This window comes from Mesocricetus auratus, unplaced genomic scaffold, assembly GCF_017639785.1.
Source record: "Mesocricetus auratus isolate SY011 unplaced genomic scaffold, BCM_Maur_2.0 Super-Scaffold_100015, whole genome shotgun sequence".
NCBI classification, from domain to species: domain Eukaryota; kingdom Metazoa; phylum Chordata; class Mammalia; order Rodentia; family Cricetidae; genus Mesocricetus; species Mesocricetus auratus.
Genome location: NW_024429198.1, coordinates 19,406,987 through 19,427,320, shown reverse-complemented (window position 1 = coordinate 19,427,320; position 20,334 = coordinate 19,406,987). Strand labels below are relative to the sequence as shown.

General features: G+C 45.0%; 1 protein-coding gene across 2 annotated transcripts in view; it reads right to left on the bottom strand.

Moving 5' to 3' along the window:
• Window positions 1-20,334, bottom strand: part of Myo10 (myosin X) — a 192,802-nt gene that overhangs the window by 136,730 nt on the left and 35,738 nt on the right. For both annotated transcript variants that reach the window (XM_005081299.4, XM_040757665.1), the window contains exon 2: window positions 9,486-9,584. In XM_005081299.4, coding sequence (XP_005081356.1) covers window positions 9,486-9,584 — 99 coding nt within the window. The remainder of the gene's footprint in view (window positions 1-9,485; window positions 9,585-20,334) is intronic.

The following is a 20,334-nucleotide window of genomic DNA, read 5'->3' as shown; positions in this document are numbered from 1 at the left end:
CGCAACCATTAACTCCAGTTCCAGGGATATGATGACTTCTTCTGGTATCTGGGGGCACCACATGCACACATAGACATACATGCAGGAACACACTCATACACATGTTAGAGAGAGAGAGAGAGAGAGAGAGAGAGAGAGAGAGAGAGAGAGAGAGAGAGAGAGAGAGAGAGAGAGAGGGAGGGAGAGAGGAGGGAGAGAGGGAGGGAGGGAGAGAGGGAGAGAGGGAGGGAGGGAGAGAGGAGGATATCATGAGCAAGTAGAGGCCTCATCAGGACTGGCGGTGAGTGGCAGCTCCACAGACATTGCAGGCAGGTGTGCACTCCTAAACCTAGGGAATTTCCGTATTAGTAACACAGGTTGGGTGTGATGGTCAGTGTAGCCATCAGCTTACAGAATCTGCAGCCACTGGGAGACTATGGGCAGAGATGTGGAGGGCTGTCTTGATTACATGCCTAGGGCAGGAAGACTCATTCACTGTGGGTGGTGACATTTCCTGGCTGGGATCCTGGACTGGACAGAGAAAGGGAATGGAGCAGCTCACATTCTGTTTCCTCATTGTGGATGCAAGGTAAACTCAGCACTTCAGGTTTGGACAGCCCTGAAAGATCGCCCCTTGAACTGTGAGATAAGCCCTTTGCCCCTTAAGTTGCTTTTGTGTCAGAGTATTTTATCACAGCAAAAGGAGAGGAAACGAGAGAGCTGGTCAACACCTTCCCTGTAGGGTGCTTTTGAGAGCGGAACAGCATGAACAGATCTGAACGCACCACTGTGGTCCTGAAGCAGACATTGCTAGACAAGCAGCCCTGACTTGCTTGCACCCACACACAATGTCAATCCTGGCGACCTAGGTCTTATCCTTACCAACCATGAGAAGCACACAGCTTAGCATAGAGGACTCCTTTTCTTCCTGCTGCTCCTGCAGGAGGGGAGGCAACCAAGGAAAGAATGGGACCCTCTCCAGTCACCACTGAGGCATCCTGGGACAGAACTCTGAAGATGGCTAGAGTCAGAATCTCGCAAGAGAGAACTGGCATCGCCCAGCCTTCTGGTGCATTATAGATTCCAGAACAGGTCTTTGTGGATAGATTGGATAATCAATTAGCCATGGATACCACGAGTCTTTGGAAAATCTTGTTCCAAATAACAGGCTTATAAATTAATTTCTAGAGTGGAATGCAACTTATTCGCAAACAGATAACCTCCTGAATTTAACTGAGTTTTTCTACTTATCCTACTGAAACCCCACACAGCCTTAAATGATGCTGTGTCTAATTCCCATAAATAATTTCTTAGTTTGATTATGATCCAAATAAGGGTGTCTCGTACATTTCTCACAAGCTGATATGCATAAGAATGGTACATTGCTTATTTAAATTCCGTATACAAAGAGCGGGTTTGATTTGGTTGGTTTCCTGTTGTTTCCATCAGTTCTAAATTATAGCATGGTCAAAGCTGCATTCATCATTGTTTGACACGATGATGGAGTTCGTCCTTAGCAGACATCAGCTCTTTCTCTTTGTGCCTAAGCACTAGCTCAGCAAGTCACAGGAAAGAGCTGTGAGTACCACAGACCTCCCTGGGAGCAAGAAGACCCAGCTACTGGGCACACAGACTGAATCCTAGAAGTCAGCAAAGATGAGCAGTACAGGTTATAGGAATCCCGAGTCCAGATAAAAAGACCAAGCCTTAGGGTTGCAGAGAAAAGATGTATTCAGTGGGTCTATAAAGGAAAAACAGGTCACAGTGTCAGGAAAAAAAAAAAAACCCTGACCCAAGGTAGAGGCTATCTGCTCTCTCTTTAATGAGTGTATTCTCTCTCTTCAATGAAGCCAGTAAATGCTGCTATCACCTTCTTTGCCACTAGGAGGCCAGGCAGAGGGGGCCCAGATGCTCAGACAAAAGGAGCTAGGCTGGGAGGTCAAAGGCCTTTTCCTAGAAGACAAGGACCTGAAGAAGTAAATGGGATTCCAAATCCACTCAACCTAAATTCAGCTCAGAGAACTGGAAAGCAATCCCAGAAATCAGGGAAAACTACCCAATGGAAATGGACAAGGAAGCAGGAAGGATTCTGCGCCCCAGGCAGCTATGACCTCCAACACTGGGCACTCCCCGTATTCCCTGGCACAATAACATGGCTGAAAGTGTTTGTCACTGGAAAGGGCTCCCATTTCAATGTGACTGCTCAAGTTTATAAAGCAGCAACCCTCTGCTGTGGGATAATCCTTCTGTATGCTCTGAGTGTGTATTCCTCTCATTGGTTAATAAAGAAGCTGCTTTGGCCTATAGCCAGGCTGAATAAGGCTAGGCTGGAAAGCCAACCAGAGATACAGGGAGAAAGGAGGCCGGAGTTGAAAGACATGTAAGCCAGCCACCAGAGGAATAAGCTGTGCTAGAGAACAGGTAGCCACGAAGTCACGTGACAAAAATATAGATTAATAGAAATGGGTTAATTTAAATTGTGAGAGCTAGTTAGTAATAAGCCTGAGTTATAGGCCAAATATTTTATAATTAATATAATAATTAATATAAGCTTTTGTGTGATTATTTGGGACTGGGCAGTCAGGACAAAAGAAAACTTCTGGATCCATTTACAATCCTCAGGTTCTATTTCAGACTTTGAAAGAAAGGTTTAGAAAAGAAATTTCAATGCTCACTAAGTATCCCCATTCCCAGAAATGAAAAATATAGCTTATATGTTTCTGGAGTCTATCAAACAAAATAATTCCCTTAAGAGAAGACTTCTGCCACACTGTTATCTCCTGCTGACCCTCTGAATGCATGTGTGTGGTTTACAAACATCCTGGGTAGAATTCACATAGTGAACTCCTCCTCACCCTCTGATTCCTGTACATGCTGCTCTTCCTTCTGCTATCTGTGGACTTTTAAGACTGAGAACATCGGGCCGGTGAGATGGCTCACCAGTAAAAACTGCCTGAGTTTGATCCCCAGGACTGGTAATGTGGGAAAGAGAGGACTAATTCTTGTAAGATGTCTTCTGACTTACCACACACACACACACACACACACACACACACACACACACACACACACACACACACCTTAGTACTTGAAAGGCTAAAGCAGGAGACCACTTGATTAAGAACTCAGGGGTTGTGGATCTGACTCGGGATAAGATGTTTGCACTGGAGTTCAGATTCTCAGCACAAATGCAAAAAGTCTAGTGCAAAGACACACTGTGGATTCTCTGGGGAGACAGAGACAAGTAGACCCTGGGCACTTGCTGGTCAGCATAGCCCAAGAGCTATGCCAACAGCTCCTGACTCAGTGAGAGCACCGATCTCAAAAACTAAGGTGGAGAGCAGTTGAGGAAGACACCTAATTTTGACCTCTGGCCTAGATACACACCCACACGACAGATTCAATGACAAAGAAAAAGCACAAACCACAACAATAAAAACCAACAACAAACCACAACTTCTTTATTAAAATGTCACAATAACAGATCTAAGAGAGTACACAACATTCACACAACATTCTAATGACTTGTTTGGCTTTATGCTAATTACAAATGGAACATCATTCATTCATTCCAGATTTTCTGAGTATATCCACAGGCCAGGCTCTATCCCCAGGGTCTCGAGGATGTGACAACCACAAGTGTCCAGCCTTTTGGCGAGGAGGGTGAGATTGGTACCTGGACTGCAGTCAGGCAGCACTGATTCAGATGGAGGGGTCTGTCTGTCAGGTTCACAAGGGTATGCTTCTCCTGGAATGCGGGCAGACACAGCTCTGCAGCAATCAGGCTCTCAGGAGGACAAGGGATAGCACAGGTTTAGCCTGCTCAAGGGTTCTATTCTACATTATAATGAGGGAGCTTCCACACAGCTCCAAGCATCTGAGTGAACACACACATATTTTTTCTGGAACAAAGTATACTAATAAACCAACAAAACCTTTTGTTTTTTCCTATAATCGGAGAGCAAAAACTAATGGAAACATTTAACTCTTCATCTTTGAGCCACAGGAGGCCAAAGTAAATTCCTGGAAGACATCTAGAGAGTCTCCATCATGTGGTACTCAGGAGCAAAAACTTACAAAACAGAAACAAAAACAAAGCTCAAGACCAAGTAAGTAGAATGAACTGCATTGAGTCCCACGGGAGTTGGGTCTCTTGAGAACAGACCTCCGGCTCCATGGCTGCAGTTTCACACCCATCTCAAGGATAGGCATTTCCAGGACATAACAGCACAATGTGAGGGAGACAGAGACGTGGCAGGGTACACTTGTAACCCAGGTACTGGAGAGGTATGGACAGAGCTCCATGGAGTCTCTGGCCTGCCTGCTGAGGCTATGTGAGAGCTACTGACCAACAAGAGACCTTGCCTCAAAAGTCTCTCCCTCAATTTTAAAACTATATAAAAGCCAGGGACTTGCACCTGAGCGAGATGAAATCACTAGACCCTTACCTCTTTGTCTAGCATTTGGATTTTAGAGTCATGGCATCCTAATGATACAATTTAGCAGTTTACTTTGATAGCATAGATGCTGTTCCTAAACTCCTTTTCCTCCATCTTCATAAACCAAGCTGTTTCCCGGGCAATCCTTCCTCCTGCCCCACAATTCAATAGCCAGCAGTTCTTCTCTAGCTATCTGGAGAAGGGGTGCACCAGATGCCGCTCCCTGCTTCCCGTCCCAGCAGTAAAAGGAGGTGGTCCATGACATCTCATTCTCTCAAGCTGCAGACTCCACCAGGCCAGCTGTGTGGTTGGACAGCTGACCTAGCGTGTGAAGCTGGGAATGGAGCCTCCTGGTTGCCAAAGGCATGGGTGTTCTGAGCTTCAGAGATGACAACTGAGCTTAAGTGTCAAAAACCTGCACAGTCTTCTCACTACTGACCACCCAGGATTAAAGCCACTGAGTTCTAGCTGTCCAGTCCTAGGGACTTGCAGGGTTAGCTGTGACAGATGACATACTATGGGCTCTCCCGTTGCTTGGGTCTGGCCTTCCACAGGCCTGGGGGAATCTCTCCAGGAGATGGGAGCATACACAGGCACTTGACTGAGGAGCAGGAGTTAAAGGTCAAAAGCTACCCGTGTTCACAACATGTTCAGAGGACACAGGGCACTTATAAATGAGAGGAAGACAAAAGAGTTTCAGGAAGGGCCTGGAGAGATGGCTCAGCAGTTAGGAGCACCAATTGCTATTCCAAAGGACACTGGTTCAATTCCCAGCACCCACATGGCAGCTCACAACTGTCTATAAATTTAGTTTTAGGGGCTCCAACACCCTCACACAGACATACATGCAGGCAAAGCACTAAAACTCACAAAATAAAAATAAATTAATTAAAAAAAAAGTTTCCGGGGGTGGAGCAACAGAAAAGTAGGTGGGGCAGAAAGAAACCAAAAAAAAAAAAAAAAAACTTTGAAAAGTCACTACACTAATTAGCTCATTCGTAGGTTTCACACAGAATTAGGCCCATTGCATTAACTATACAGCAGTCAGTCTAGGAGGTCAAACAGTCAGGTTAGAGCTGGCTTTAGTGGGAGGCGTGACTATTAGGAATCAGTGTGACTGGAAGAAGTCTTTGTCAGGGTAGAGACAAGGCAAAGACCCTAATGGCTTTCCTTGGCAGTGAAATAAAGTGAGAATGGCCTTTTAAACCCAATCTAATTATGCTTGCTGGAAATCAACAGAAAAGGAGATTAAAGAGGGCACTGACCTGTAGATTTTGGGTAATTATATTCCCTGTCAGTAAATATCTTAGAAGGCCCAGGATGAATAGAGTTCAGGTAGAAAAGCATTGTAATTCTTGCACACAGTAATAGCCTTGATGAAGTTGACTGAAGTAAATTCAACAACAAACAACCCCTTAAACTACAATTAGTAAGTTGATACCACTATAGGCTATCTCAGAGTATTGAAATCAGACATTCTCTAGACGAGGATAATACAGTATTTCCATCTCCCGTAGTGAAAAATCTAATTGAGAATATATTATTCATGTCTAGGCTTCCCTGGAGGGTGCTCTTGTGACTGTACACTTCATGCATGTTCTAGAAGACAGAGCCCAGTGCAAGCTTGCACCCTCTCAGGAGATGATCTCGGCTACGTCCGTACTCTGCAGAAACAGAAATGGTGACGTGTTGTGTAACCTTTTACAAAACTGTCCAGAGTGCCGTCCAAGAACCCCAGGGTGGTGTAAAAGAGAAATGCCCCTGCCACCTAGGTTCGGGTCTTTTGAATACTTGTTGGTGATGCCATTTAGGGGACAGATGGAACCTTTGGGAGAGCACTCGAGTGAGCATGTCACTGGGGGCAGGCTTTGAGAAGTGACATCCTCCCCCACCTGTAGTTGGCTCTGTTCTGTTTGTGGTTGAAGGTGTGAGCAGTAGGCTAAGGGGTGTGTGCTGCTTCGCCAGCCTCTGTTGGTTCTTGGCCCAATCCTGAATCCGTTCTTTGAGTCATGCCTCGTTTTTCCCACACTGGGAACCCTGCAATTCCTACACAAATCGCCAGGCTAATTATAGGTGTTATATTTGGAGTGACAGACTGGATAACATAAATCATATATTCAACAACCAACTGAAGATTTAGAGGTCAGGATTCTGTGTTGTCTTTTTAATTTAGTTACACATTATTCTGGTTTGGTCCTTGCTAAGCCCGTGCTCTGTAAATACTGTTAAGAGTGACCTGGCCACTCATTTCACCATTTAGCCACTGAGAACCGCCGCCTACCCACCGGGACCAGCAGAGGATTCACGTGGCACAGGCTGTGACCACAATTCACAGCAACAGTGCTGAAAGTCAGAGTTGTCACAAGAGAGTTGGGACTAGAAACAAGATGCTAAGTGGAAGAAGTGTGACTCACATGATGTAGTTATCAAAATCATAGATGAAAGAAGTAAAGCTACTCACCAAAGACTGGGGAAGGAAAGGAGGAGTTTGCGTGTGTGTGTGTGTGTGTGTGTGTGTGTGTGTGTGTGTGTGTGTGTGTGTGTTTGGGGACATCTAGAGTGCCAGTGTTGTGAGAACAAAGGTTCTGAATATAGGTCACAGAATGTGAAGCTATGAAACCACTGGATTATACAGTGGATAGTGGACAAGATGCCTTCAAAAGCTAATGTCACATGCTTTATTTTTATCTATGGTTTCTGTATGTGTACACACCATGCGTGTGGGGGTTCTCAGGGGCAGAAGAGGGTGTTGGCTTCCCTGGAACTGGAGTTACATATAGGTGGTGGCGAGCCACCTTACCTGAGTCCAGGGATCCAAATTCCAGTCCTCCGAAGAGCAGCCAGCATTCTTACACTGAGCCACCTCTCCAGCACAGTTTCGTGTTTCCATTATGACTTTATTTAACTTATATATAAAAAAGCAGATTTGGAATCAAAACAAAAAGGATAGTATAGAGATTTCAGCAACACAGTTACACTAATGGCATGCAGTTTAAATGCCATTTTCCCTTTTCACATCCTCTGGAGAAGAGCTCACAGGACTTGAAAACAACTAAGTACTCATGGGGAAAGTGGGAGAGGAAGCAAGACAGTATTGGAGAGACAGTAATGGAGAAGCAGAAAAGCACCAGCCAGTCCCGTCGTGTAAAGTGACCATTTCGGGGGTGACCCTTCCTTCCTGCGGGCTTCATTGACTTAGTTCCTGGCTGACAGATCACAAGAGGTCACCAGATGCGGCAGGGAGGCAACTAAACTGGGCAGTGGTAATACCCATGCTGCACACGGCCGTTAGATGTTGGTTTCTTTGACCCTTTTCCAGATCCCCAGATCTACCTGGTAAACAACGAGAGTCGGTCTGAGACTTCAAATGAGACAGCAACAAGACTGGAAAACAGTCCAGTGTCGCGACTGCTTACAAATCCAGGATTCCAGAAACGTTTGCCAAGTGGGCCATCCCTGTGGAATTTAGACTGACCAGGCAATCCTTCCATCTCAGACCACCTCCAACACAACTTCGCAAGCCAAATGGCTGCTGTTACTTCATGTTTCAAATCTGTGCAGAGCAGATGAAGTCCTGAGGGAATGTGTACTGGTGACATGAGCACAGCCAAGTCAAGGACACCAATACCTCAGACCCATGGCTCAGGGGAAGGGAGGTGACTTCCTTCCCTTGGTCCCAGGCAGACACTGACAATGTGTGCATAAAGTATCAACCAAGGTTTGTTTCCTCCTCAAGGATGATTGCAGCCTGAGATCACTCCCCTAACGAGATCCCCCTACCCAGATTAGCCAGCCTGTCTCCTAAATCAACACTGAGTTCCTGGCCGCTACAGGTGTATCTCCATCAGAGCCCATGGACCATGTCCATCCCAGCTTTTCTGCATGTATGTCTGTCTTCCTTCATTCTCCATCACTCCAGTCATGTTGATTCCTAAGCCATGTAGGCCAGGGCTCTGAGAGTGACCAGAACACCAGTAGCATAGACTCTTGACAAGCATGCCACTACTTCAGTCTGTTGTAAACTATAGGCTGAATGCTAGTGCACACCCCCTACCCCAATGCATACATTTGAATCTTAACCCCAGTTAATGCCCAGTATACGGGCATCAGTAGGTGGGGCCTTAGTGCAGTGTGGGTAGAGTCCTCAGGATGAGATTATTGCCCCCACAAAAGAGACTCAAGAGCACTGCCTCAGGCCTCCCATACCTTGAAGACTCAACAAACCAGACCATAGTGAACCAGGAAGTAGAATCCTCTCCAGACACTGAACCAGCTGGGGCCTTGACCCTGAACCTTTTAGCCTCAAGAACTGTGAGAAGAGGTTGCTGCTGTTTTTAAAAGCAGCTGTCTGTGGTGTCTGGTCTTGCCAAATGACCACACAGATGACACTATGGAAGTTGAACGGTATCAAGAGTCAAGGACAAGAAAAGCAATCATTAAACATCAATCCTTTGAGGTTTGTTCACAGATTCTACCAGGCATGTCCCATCTTTTTTTTTTTTTTTTTTTTTTTTTTTTGTTTTGTTTTGTTTTACGAGTCAGGGTTTCTCTGTATTGTTTTGGAGGCTGTCGGTCCAGCCTGGCCTCGAACTCACAGAGATCCGCCTGCCTCTGCCTCCAGAGTGCTGGGATTAAAGGTGTGCGCCACCACCGCCCGGCTCCATCTTTTAACCCAGCAACACAATGGCATCTGGAAAGTTCATGTTCAGGAACCACGAAATCAAGTTAGAAACAATCCCATAACAACGTAAGCTAAAACCTCTTTATCGTGCTGGGCTGCATTCCAACTTGAGGTGGAAAAGGGATCCAGGAAGGAAAACGGGCAACTGCTGTGTCCTACAACCCTGAACTAGTTGGGACTCTTGCTGCTCTCCCTTTGCAAGGATGGTGTCACACCCATCATACGCAATGCACCCATTCCAAATGCCATGCCTTCCTTGGTTCTGATTTATCACTTAGGAAAATAAGTGAGAGTCAGTCTGTATGTGTTTGTCTGTGTGAATGACTGTGTGGAGGAACCACAGAGTGGAGCGTAGGCTTCAGCAAGCAATGGGGACTTGTTCTCACCTGCCCATAGTCTGTCTGGAAGACCACGACGCCTTCTGCACAGGAATTTACAGTGCTTGGAAAATGCTGGCCATTTTCTCTCAGCCAGACCCGTGTTCCCTGGAAAGAAAACAATACTGAATTATGAGTTCAAATGGCATTCTGTCACAAAACACACTCTCAAAATCACCACAACTCCTATAGAGCTTTAAAAAGCCAGTGTGGGACCTGGAGAGAGGGCTCAACACAAAAGAGCACTGGCTGCTCTTCAAAGGACCCAGGTTCAATTCCCTGCACTCAGGTGGCAGCTCACAACCTTTTTGTTCCAGAGGATTTGATGTCCTCTTTTGGCCTCTGTAGGACCAGACACACAATGCATAGACATTTATGCCAGCTAAACACCCATACACATAAAATAAATAAATAACATTGTAAGACTAATCTGTGTGAAAAGCAAATGTCTTTCTTATGCAAGCCAGAGTGATCTTTGGGAGCTTATCTATAGCCTTCTTCCATCCCTGGGTGTGACAAGTCCTACCAGGCAGACAAAGCAAAGAGGATGGCATCCCATGTTCCTACGGTGCACATGACACAGCCAGATGACCTCATTTGGCTTCTGGCACCCAGGAGGCAGGAATTATCATCATCCCTGCATAATAGAAGGAGAAACTGAGGCTTGCAGATAAGTACCCAGCACCCTAAGAGTTGAGCCTGGAGAGAGGGCTTTGGGGGATACACTTCTACCCAGGCCCTTATCTCAGTGGGATCTGGTGCCTCCCACCTTCCCAGGCCATGCTTCACACATGGGTCTGCTTAAGGAACATTAGCCCACTCCACTGGCACTATTTGTACTAAGATTCACAAGTCAACAGGAATCTTCAAAAACAGGGACTAAACTGCTCAGTAAACTTAGTCTTTTGGCGTGAGCTTTGCTAGGAACTCACGAGACACCTAAAAGGTTGCAGCCCAAGCAACTATAGATTCTGGAGCTTATGTTTTAACACTGGACATGTTTCTTTCTTACACTGATCTCACTTCCATTTTTTATTGCCCTGCCAAACAAATGACAGGTGGCTCAAGCAGTGGCCCAGGGAGGTCATAAATTACCCCTTCCAATTTCGGCTTTTTTTTTGGCTTTAATTGCATTCTATTTTTAATTACATGCATATGTGCAGAGTGATGTGCACTTGGGTGCATGTACCCTCAAAGGCCTGGAGAAGGGGTCAGCTCCCCTGGAGCTATAGTTACAGGGAAGGTTGTGAGCCTCCGGAAGTGGGTGCCGGGAAGTGAACTTGGGACCTTCTAAAGGACTGTGTAGACTTGCAGCCACTGAGCTGTGTCGTCGGTCCCCAATGCTCAAATTTCTAATGCCACAACCTTTCCACGTCACACTGCTGTTACTTGTCTCCTTAAAATAAACTGTGTGTGTATGAGGTGAAAAGAAACAAATGGACTACTCTGGCAAAAATAAATAGATAAATAATAAATAGATAAATAAATAAATCATATACCAAATCCATTCAGAAATCATCCATCAGCAATTAAAATATAACAAAGGGATCACTTTAAGTGGGGAGTTATACATTTAACACACATATGACTATTTTCTCTCTCATTCTTAAAAAAGGAAATCTAGAAGATGTAAGTTTGACATATTTCTTCCCTTCACATAGATGAGACCTTGTTTAAGATCCATCAGCCAGGACCAAAGCCTTCTCTGCAAACACTGCTTTCAGGGCCCTGGGTAGGTCAGCTTGGCTTGTCGAGCTAAATGAGGGATCCCAGCAAGAAGGGGTCACATATTCATCAGAGTCAAGCATTTTTTAGATCAAGGTGGCCAGAGGCCTTAAGAGCGACACAGTCCCTTCCCCACTGTCTAAAACACTTGATTCCCCAGTGAGCTTTGTGATGGACAGGACCCATCTTGCTGCACATCTTGGGAGTTTTAAGTCATTTGTTCCATCCATAGTTCATTAGCCATCACCCACATGGGCCTGGAATCCTCCATAAAAAGGTGGAAAACGGCATCAAACACCAATATGAAGTGTCCCACTTACATCCTAAGAACTATTTAAAGAACACATGTGCCAAGTTCCTTTTCCCCTCAGGCCAGTCACGTTCCTCTGACTCCCTGCTTCGGGCCGAGACACTGGGAACTCATGGAAAGAATGACACTAGCGCTGTCAGTCTTGATTTCTTTATTAGCAAACAGCTGCTTCCAAAAAGAACATTTACCTCAGACATCCGCTAAGACTGTTCTCTCAAATGTCACTCCGTACTCTAACCGAAAAATTCTAGGAAAGGGCTTCCAAGTGCCTGAGTGCCTTTTTTCAGTCTTTCTAATTTGTGCATTGTAGACTGCAGTGCTTGAAAGATTTGAAAGGCCTCTAAACATACATGCACATATACACACACATGTACACATATACACATGCACACACATACACATGCATATAGACATGTACACACATGAACATAAACAGAGACATGTACATGCATTCACACACACATGCATGTGCACACAGTTGAATGAACACACACACACACACACATATTTCCAAGGCTATACAAGGTAAGAGTTTTCACTAAAGATAAAATATGAAACAATAATTAATTTACATATTCATTCCAGAACCACAAGTGGGTGCCATGACTCACCTGCATTTACTTTCAACAAAAAGAAAGTCACAGGTTCATATCCTAGTTGATTAACTTTGTCTATTTAGTAAAAATGAAGAATCGTATTAAAAATTACTAAATTAACATCAGTTTAGCTCAGGGGACTGGGGAGATGATTTGGTACAGTGCTTGCCATGAAAGCCAGACAGACTGAGTTCAGAGCCCCGGGATGCATGTAAAAAGCCAGGCACAATGGCATATAATGTTAAGCTGGGGCAGTTGTGACAGCAAATGGAAACAGGAAGATCCCTGGGGCTTGCTGACCAGCTAGTGTAAAGTAACTGAGGAGCATTAGGTTCAGTGAGAGACTGTCTTAGAGAAAAAAGTGAGTGATTGAAGGAGACACTGACCACTGGCCTCTACACACAGATATGCATGCACGCACGCACGCACGCTCACATGCTCGCACACACTCACACATATGCACACACAGACCAGGGTTAATACACATTTCCTGAGGCCACAAGGAGTATACTTTGACTCTGTATGCAGTTTTTTTAGCCTAGAACCTCATCTCAGGTCCCTCTAGAGTTCCTCTAGAGCTCCCCACAGCTTTGTTGACCCTGGCTCCCTGCTACCTGATCAAACACACAGCTTCCCTCTGTGTCCAAAGGTCTTTTGAGCAGGTGTGAAGTGCTGCTGATAAGGAACCTTTAGGAGATTTCAAACCCAGAGTCTGCCAGTCTCCCCAAGTCTGTACCAAGCAGCTGTCTTCCACAAGGAAGAAAGAAAATGTACTCAAAAAACTCTTTGTTCTTGGAAAATGTATAAACCCAGGCCTTTCACAGAACCCACACTGCAAACTAAAACTCTGAAATGGATATTCTTGCACAGATAGATCCTGGTGGTTTCTGTGGAGACCCCAATCTTCCTGCTTCCATTGCACCAGAGCAGGACGCATATGCCCAGGTCTACAAGAGGCCACCCACAAGCACTTGGATTTAATAAGTTCACAAGCGGACATTTACCAGACCATCCAAAACTGAGTGGGGAAGAAAACTTTGCCCACCATATGTATACTATTATAGTCTGACATTGTTAAATAAGGCTGATAATTTAATACACAATACAGGCAACCTACCATATGGAGAAAGCTCACAATTTGAGTAAAAATTGCCTTTATAAGCAAGCAGAACATGTTGAATCCTAACATACACATTTTATTAAAACTCAGACACGTTTTCCTCTTTAAAATCTGAGGTGGATATATGAGCGTTAAATTTAACAGCTAACAGCTTTTGAGAATATAATACCCAGTAAGGTTTGCGCAACACAAAGCACTTGCATAAAACTTCATATCTCCTTTGATCTTCAGAAGAACCCTATAGAAAGGCAAGAGACACAATCCCTTTCTTCAAAAGTGGGGTTCATAGGAATTCCATTTTCAGTGGCCAGTGATTTCTGGGAGAGAATAAAAAAAAACTCTGCCAAATGCTGATGAAGGTACAGAGAAACTAGAGTAATGGAAAGTACGTCCTCTTTGTAAGGTAGTTGGGCAACGTCTTAAAAACATAAGCAAAGTCTCACTATACATATCCAACCCCTAGACACTGACAAAGACAGAAAATGAAGAACTCTAAGATGGTTTAACCTCCTACGGAGGGAAATATTAAACAAGTCTGTGACAGTTGATATTGACTGTTAATTTGACAGGATCTAGAATAACCCAGGAGGCAGGCCTCTAGACACACCTCTGAGTGGTTTTCTAGATTGGGTTCCAGAATATGAAGTCCCACCTAAAGGAAGATGGCATCATCCCCTCGCTTGGGCCTAGGCTGTAAAAATGGCGTAATGAGTGCTCATTATTCTTAGCTTCCTGACTGCAGCTGCCTCAAACTCCTTCTGCCATGCCTTCCCCTGCCATGATGGACTGTGCCCTTGAACTGTGAGCCAAAGTAAACCCTTCCTTCCCCCAGTTGTATTTGTTGGGTATTTTATCACAGCAACAGGAAATGTGACTCAGATGAAGCTTCGTGTGTATCTACAGCAGTATATTTATAACAACTCAGACACCTATCAATTAGTACAGGGACAGAGAAAACATGGCAAATTAATATATGACCCCTAGATAGTAAGGGAAAAAAAACCTTGATATGTTCAATGGTTTCAGAAACATTGTGGGGAGTGAAAGAGACGGAACAAAAAGAATTACGTATGGCAGGCTTCCATGTCACAGAATTTCTGGAAAAGGGCAAATCACAGACACAGAAGGTACATGGACCGTGCACCAAAGATCGTTCAGCTGTGCCCCTGCCTTCAAATAATTCAAGATGTTTAAATATTCCTAACCTTCCTGAGGAGAAAACAAATGCATCTCTACAATTAAGCAATGGAGAAATCAAGACACACACCAAAAAGAAAATCCATAATGATGAAGTATAAAGACCATATGCTACACGCTGAAACTCTCAAGATCTCATGGTGGGGTGGGCGAACCTAGGTCACCACCTGAGCTTTGCTCAAACCAAAGTCCCACCCAAGCCTGAGTACAGTATGCTAGTCACTACCCCACCCACCCAAGCCTGAGTGTGGTGTGCACAAGTCACTACCCCAATGGAAAATGGATCTTAACCCTGGCCCACTGCCTGGGGGGCTGCAGTTGCACAGCCCAAGGCAATGACTTTTATTGGGACCTACCTGGTCAGCCTCACTCATTATTCATTGTCTAAGGCTCCATCCCACCCTTGGGGCAAAATGAGGTAATAGCACAAAGCTTGAAATAATGAAAGTCCTTTGCCCCCAAATTCTTAATCCCAGAGGATAGTACCACCTAGTACCTCCAAGATTTCAACCTAATGATGTCCTTTAAAATCTCTCTCTCTCTCTCTCTCTCTCTCTCTCTCTCTCTCTCTCTCTCTCTCTCTCTCTCTCTCTCTCTCTCTCTCTCTCTGTGTCTCCCTTCTCCCTCTCCTTGCCTCCCCAAGACAGGGTTTCACTGCATAGCTCTGGCTGCCATGGAACTCTATACACTGGATGGCCTTGAACTCACAGAAATCCACCTGCTTCTGCTGGGATTAAAGGCATGTACTAGCTCTGAGTGACACCTGGATGGTTTTTGACTCAACCAAGGGAGAGATCAAAGTCAAGGATCATGCCACGGTAGCGTCCCGTACTCACTACTGTGGAGAAAACTGCAATGAAGAGAGGGTCGGGAGAGAGAACTCTGGGAGCCCATGTCTGCTATTGTTGGAAATAAGTGATTTAAGAATCCCAATCTGCACTTTCTTTTTTTGGTAGTAGTGGTGGATGTTGAGCAATGACAGGAGTTTAAACAGGTAACAGCTGTTTACAGAACGTGGAGAAACCACTGGGACCAGACTGGAAGCTTTACCCCACCGGCTAGCATTTGTTGTGTTGCAAGGAGCTGTCACACACTAAGGGGAGAAGTCATCATCAATTTCACCTAACTACAAACCCTGTGAGGTACAATAACAACCCACCTGCAGGACACCTCCATTGGTACAATAGTGGCATGAATATTATAGTAGTAACCAACTACTTTCTGCTCGGATTTAAGGCCCACTTCGTGATATGGTACCTGACACTGTTAATATAGCCAATAATTAGTGTCTACGAGATAGGTCACAGACCCAAGGGGAAAACGTATTACTATCATTCTGCTAAATGAACATAGCAATTAAAAGACTCTTAATGACATAATACTATGCCCATAGATCAGCCCTCATCTGAGGAGCTTCTTCTTGTGTCAAGTGAGAACGTACACAGAGATCCACAACTGGACAATATGAGGCGTGAGAGACTCTTTGCCCCAAGCCTGGTCCATCCGTCCAGCTGAGCTCTCTCTAGCACACATGGATCAGATGATAGTCCAGTCTTCCCACTACTATGCCAATTGTAACAAGCTCTATCACCACCATCAGAAAGATGACAACAGGCAATGTACGAATTGAAGCAGCTGGGAAAGGAGGGGGTGGGAAAGAACATAGTAGAAGGTCTATTATTACCAACAAAGTACCCTATACTCAGTGTTCCCCGGGGAAAGATACAAAGACTCATTTGGCTTCCTACACTCCCAATCAAAATCAAAACCACAAAAAAGAAAGCCTCGTGGCAAGGTGTCTAGTCTGGAGTGTGTGAGGCTACAAATGGCTTCTTCCCATGGCCAAGTCAGCCCTGCTTTTTGTGTTATTTCCCTCACCTTCTTAACAATTCCTTAAAATAACTGTCCAGTTACTCTTTTGAACTCCAGAGACACTGAAAGAAATCACACTTGTCCAAATTACCGAGCCTGCCCCCAAACCTGCAGAAACATGATAATGCCAGGAGCAAAGATGGGGAGCAAACCACCCCCAGCTTCTCTGTAAGCTATGCATGGACACACCTGCGATTCTCCCCGCCACTGGAAGCTGGCCTGGCTTCACACTAGCCTAGCCTTCCTTTCTGGAAACCTTTCCCTGCTAGGAGTCAAGAACTAGGAGAAATATGGCAGGACATAGATTCCCTCTACTGAACAGGACAAGGATACACATCACCAGCACCTTCCCTCTTCAGTCTCCAGTGAACAATCACATAAGGAAATGACCACGTGTTCCAGACACTAACGAGAAGTGGTGAGGGCACGTGGATCTTTTAAATTGTGTAAAGCTGCTCCAGGGGTTGAAGAGATAGCTCCCCAATCAAGATCACTTGTTACTCTTACATGGGGCCCACGTTCTGTTCCCAACTCCACCTCCCAGAGATCCAGATGCCTTCTGGCTTCTGCAGGCACCCCCATTCAAGTGTGCATGCTCACACAGAGACGCACAGGGAAAAGCAAATTTTTAAAGACAAGCAAACAAAACTATTCCAATTTCATAAACTCTCTAAAATTAGAGGAGTCTCCCCTTTAGGGAAGAACGTTCCAGACTAAGGGGAAGCAGTCACCTGCAAAGGCCGTGCAACTGCATGGATCTGTGCATCAGTGGGCAGTCCTGGACTGTGTGGACAGTCCTGTGGATCACGATGACAGACAGTCGTACCTTATTTCCTAATTCACCCATCTTTCCCACTCTTGACAAGGACATGTTTTCCTCCCAAAAGAACTACAAATAAACAAAACTGATAAGAGCATCTTAATGAAATCCGGTTGTGTCCTGACTCCCATCTGCCTTTAGAAAAAGAAATATACAAACTTACGAAGAACAGGGGCTTGTTGTTACTTCATAAAAGCCAATGACCCCGAAGCCCAGTGGGAAGCAAGGGCACTGAAAACAGCTCCCTCTCACTCCCAGAATTCTACTGAGCTTCAAAAACAGTTCATGCTTGTCATGAAATCATTATTCCTGGACTACAAGTACATGAAAGATTATGTACTTGTATTTAAAACAAGCAAACCAAAACCAACCCCAAATGATGCAACCACTGGGGTAAACTTTGTGAGGCCCTCAAAAGTGAAACACAAAAATTCCCATATGGCTCAGGATTCCATTTCTAGTGCCTAAAAGAGTAGCCATAGAAACTCATCCAAATGTTCAGAGCAGCATTGTTCATGACATCCAAAAAGAGAAACAAACGCAATGGAACAGATTTTTTTTTTAATGTGGTATATCCATGAATGAAAACTTACACAGCAATGGCAAGGGTGAGCTTTGAAAGCATGATGGTAAGTGAAAGGCTCTGGTCACAAAGAAACACATAGTGTACGTGTCATGGTAGCCAGAACACAGCCAGCATTTCTTTGAAAGAATCCATATGGACAAAAGGCAGATAGATGGTTGCCTGCAACATAGGTGGGAAGATGAGAGGTATAGTACTTCGCTTTTGGAATGTACGAAATCTTCCAAAACAGATGATGGTGATGGCTGTCCTGTCTCATGCTGACTTTAAAAGCCATGGAATTTCTACTTCAAATGTGCACAACACAGTATGTGAATTGTATCTTGAATAATAGGAACAAAGAAAAAGAAGGGGGCAGGGAAGGAGGCAGGCAGAAAGGAGCACAGGGAGGCAGGAAGGGAGAAAGGGTAGGGAGGTGAGAATGACTATGGAGAAAAACCGGTAGCCTCCTGTGTGACCTAAGCTATTCTCTGCCTTTACGATATCGGAACCTAACCTAACCTTCAGAAGACATCTGGAAAGCAATTCACGCATGTAGCTAAGGATGAGTATTAATCACTTCAGAGCACTACAAAACAAGGGAACCATTCGGCTGTGTGGTGTGTGGCTCAAGTTCCCAGGAGGAACTTGTAGGCATCTATCTGGTCTGCGGACCTGAAACAGAGACCACACTCCTTTGGGCGTGGCTTCAGGCGGGCTGAAGTGGGAAGAGAGGAGCTTGAGGTTTGGCTTTCCTTTGTGTGCTCTTTCTGTTGGCTCAGCGGATTCGGTAGGAAGAGCAGGGAAATGCTCCAGTGGTTCTTTGTATTTTTCTGTGTAGTTGTCCCCAATAAACACCCATTTATCATTTATCTTGGGTCTAGTGATATAATTACATCCTCGCCTTCACATGTTCTTGGGAGAGAGCTCGTGAGTTGCAGTTCTGCTGGCGTCCTCTACCCAACAAGGCAATATCGGGTCCCGCTCTTGGCACCTTCTTGAGTCACACCCAGATGGCTTTCACCAGTCCCCCTGCTTTAATCTCTTTCTAAAAGCCTTGCTAAGGACAGGAGGATGCACAGACCTCATTTTCCTAACCACACACCCCGACTTTCCCTCCAAACCACCAAAACTACAACTTCACCTGCTGCCAGCTATGAGGCATTTCAAAATAATCAATCAGGAGCTGGGAGAGGGGGAGGGCAGCCCAGCAGGGAGCAACAAACACCTATGTGACATCAGCATCTGCCTTTGTTCCTCTTGGTGCCGGCCACGGTTTTATTTAAATAACTGTATTTCATTTCTGCATGAAAATCCAACCTCTTTACTTTCCATATTTCTTCTCTTTGGTTTTCTGGTATTTGAAAACCATGTGACACTCCTGTTTAAGTAGGCAGGAGCCGGGGCCTGTGTGATGAGTCAACTCATACAGGTGATTGCCAGCAAGTCTGACAACTTGAGTTCAATCCCCAGGACCTACCTTCAGCAGAAGAGAACTGACTCCCATAAACTCTTCTGACTTCCAACCCTGTGTTGTGCCACATGGGAGCATGCACACACATAAATAAAACAATTAAATATTAAAATATTTTTTAAATCTTTAAAAATTAAAAAAGATAAAAAAGAGATGACATATAAGCTGAGTAGTAATGTGGTTAGCATGTGCTAGCTTAGTAGTTAGTAACATGTTTACCATGTGCAAGACCCTGGTTCTTCCCCCAATACCAAAACAACAACAGAAAACATTCTGCCAGCCCAGGCATGGAAACAGAAAGAGACTATAGTGGTCTGAACTGAAATGGTCCCCATTAATTGTTTGGATGCTTGGCTCATAGCGAGTGGCACTATTAGGAGGTGAGGCCTTGTCAGAGTAGGTGTGTCACTGCTGGAGCAGGCTTTGTGGTTTTATATGCTCAAGCTATTCCCAGTGCATAGTCTCTTCTTTCTTCTGTCTGCAGTTGAAGATGTAGAACTCTCAAAATTGCCTGTTACCATGTCCTGTCATGATGATAATGGACTAAACCTCTGAAACTGTAAGCCGGCTCCAGTTAAATGTTTTCCTTTATGGGAGTTGCTGTGGTCATGGTGTCTCTTCATAGCACCCGAAACCCTAACTAAGACACAGCCAACCATTCTCAAGGACAGGGCCTCTCCACCAGCTGGTGAACACTCAGAGCAAGGACTGGGATCAAGTGGATACCACCCCTTCACAAGCCAGCAAACAGTGGATGGGGGCAGATAGGCATGATCTTCCTTCAAAGTAAATGGGTCACTTTAGAAAGTTTGGAAACATACTAAAAAGTAGCAAAGACAATACAAGAAGTTCCTATTTGTACACCCTCCCACACACACACATCCTGTCACAATAGCACTGAGAACCACTAGGCTCTTGACGCTACAATCTGTTTAGATTTCACCAGTACCCGTTTCCTCCTCCAGGACATTGTTTCTGGTGTGGTGCCTCCAAGGTCCAGCATCTCAGACCTTCCTTGTTTGATGGCCTTGACAGTTTTGAGGACCACTGGTCAGGTGCTTGTGTTGTCCTTCAGCTAGCGACAGTGGGGAGTGTAGTGGTTAGAGTGACCTGAATGTATTCCCTTGCAACATGTAGTCTTCCCACCAGCCGCTTGGGCCCCGCCAAGCTGTTTGAGCCCCC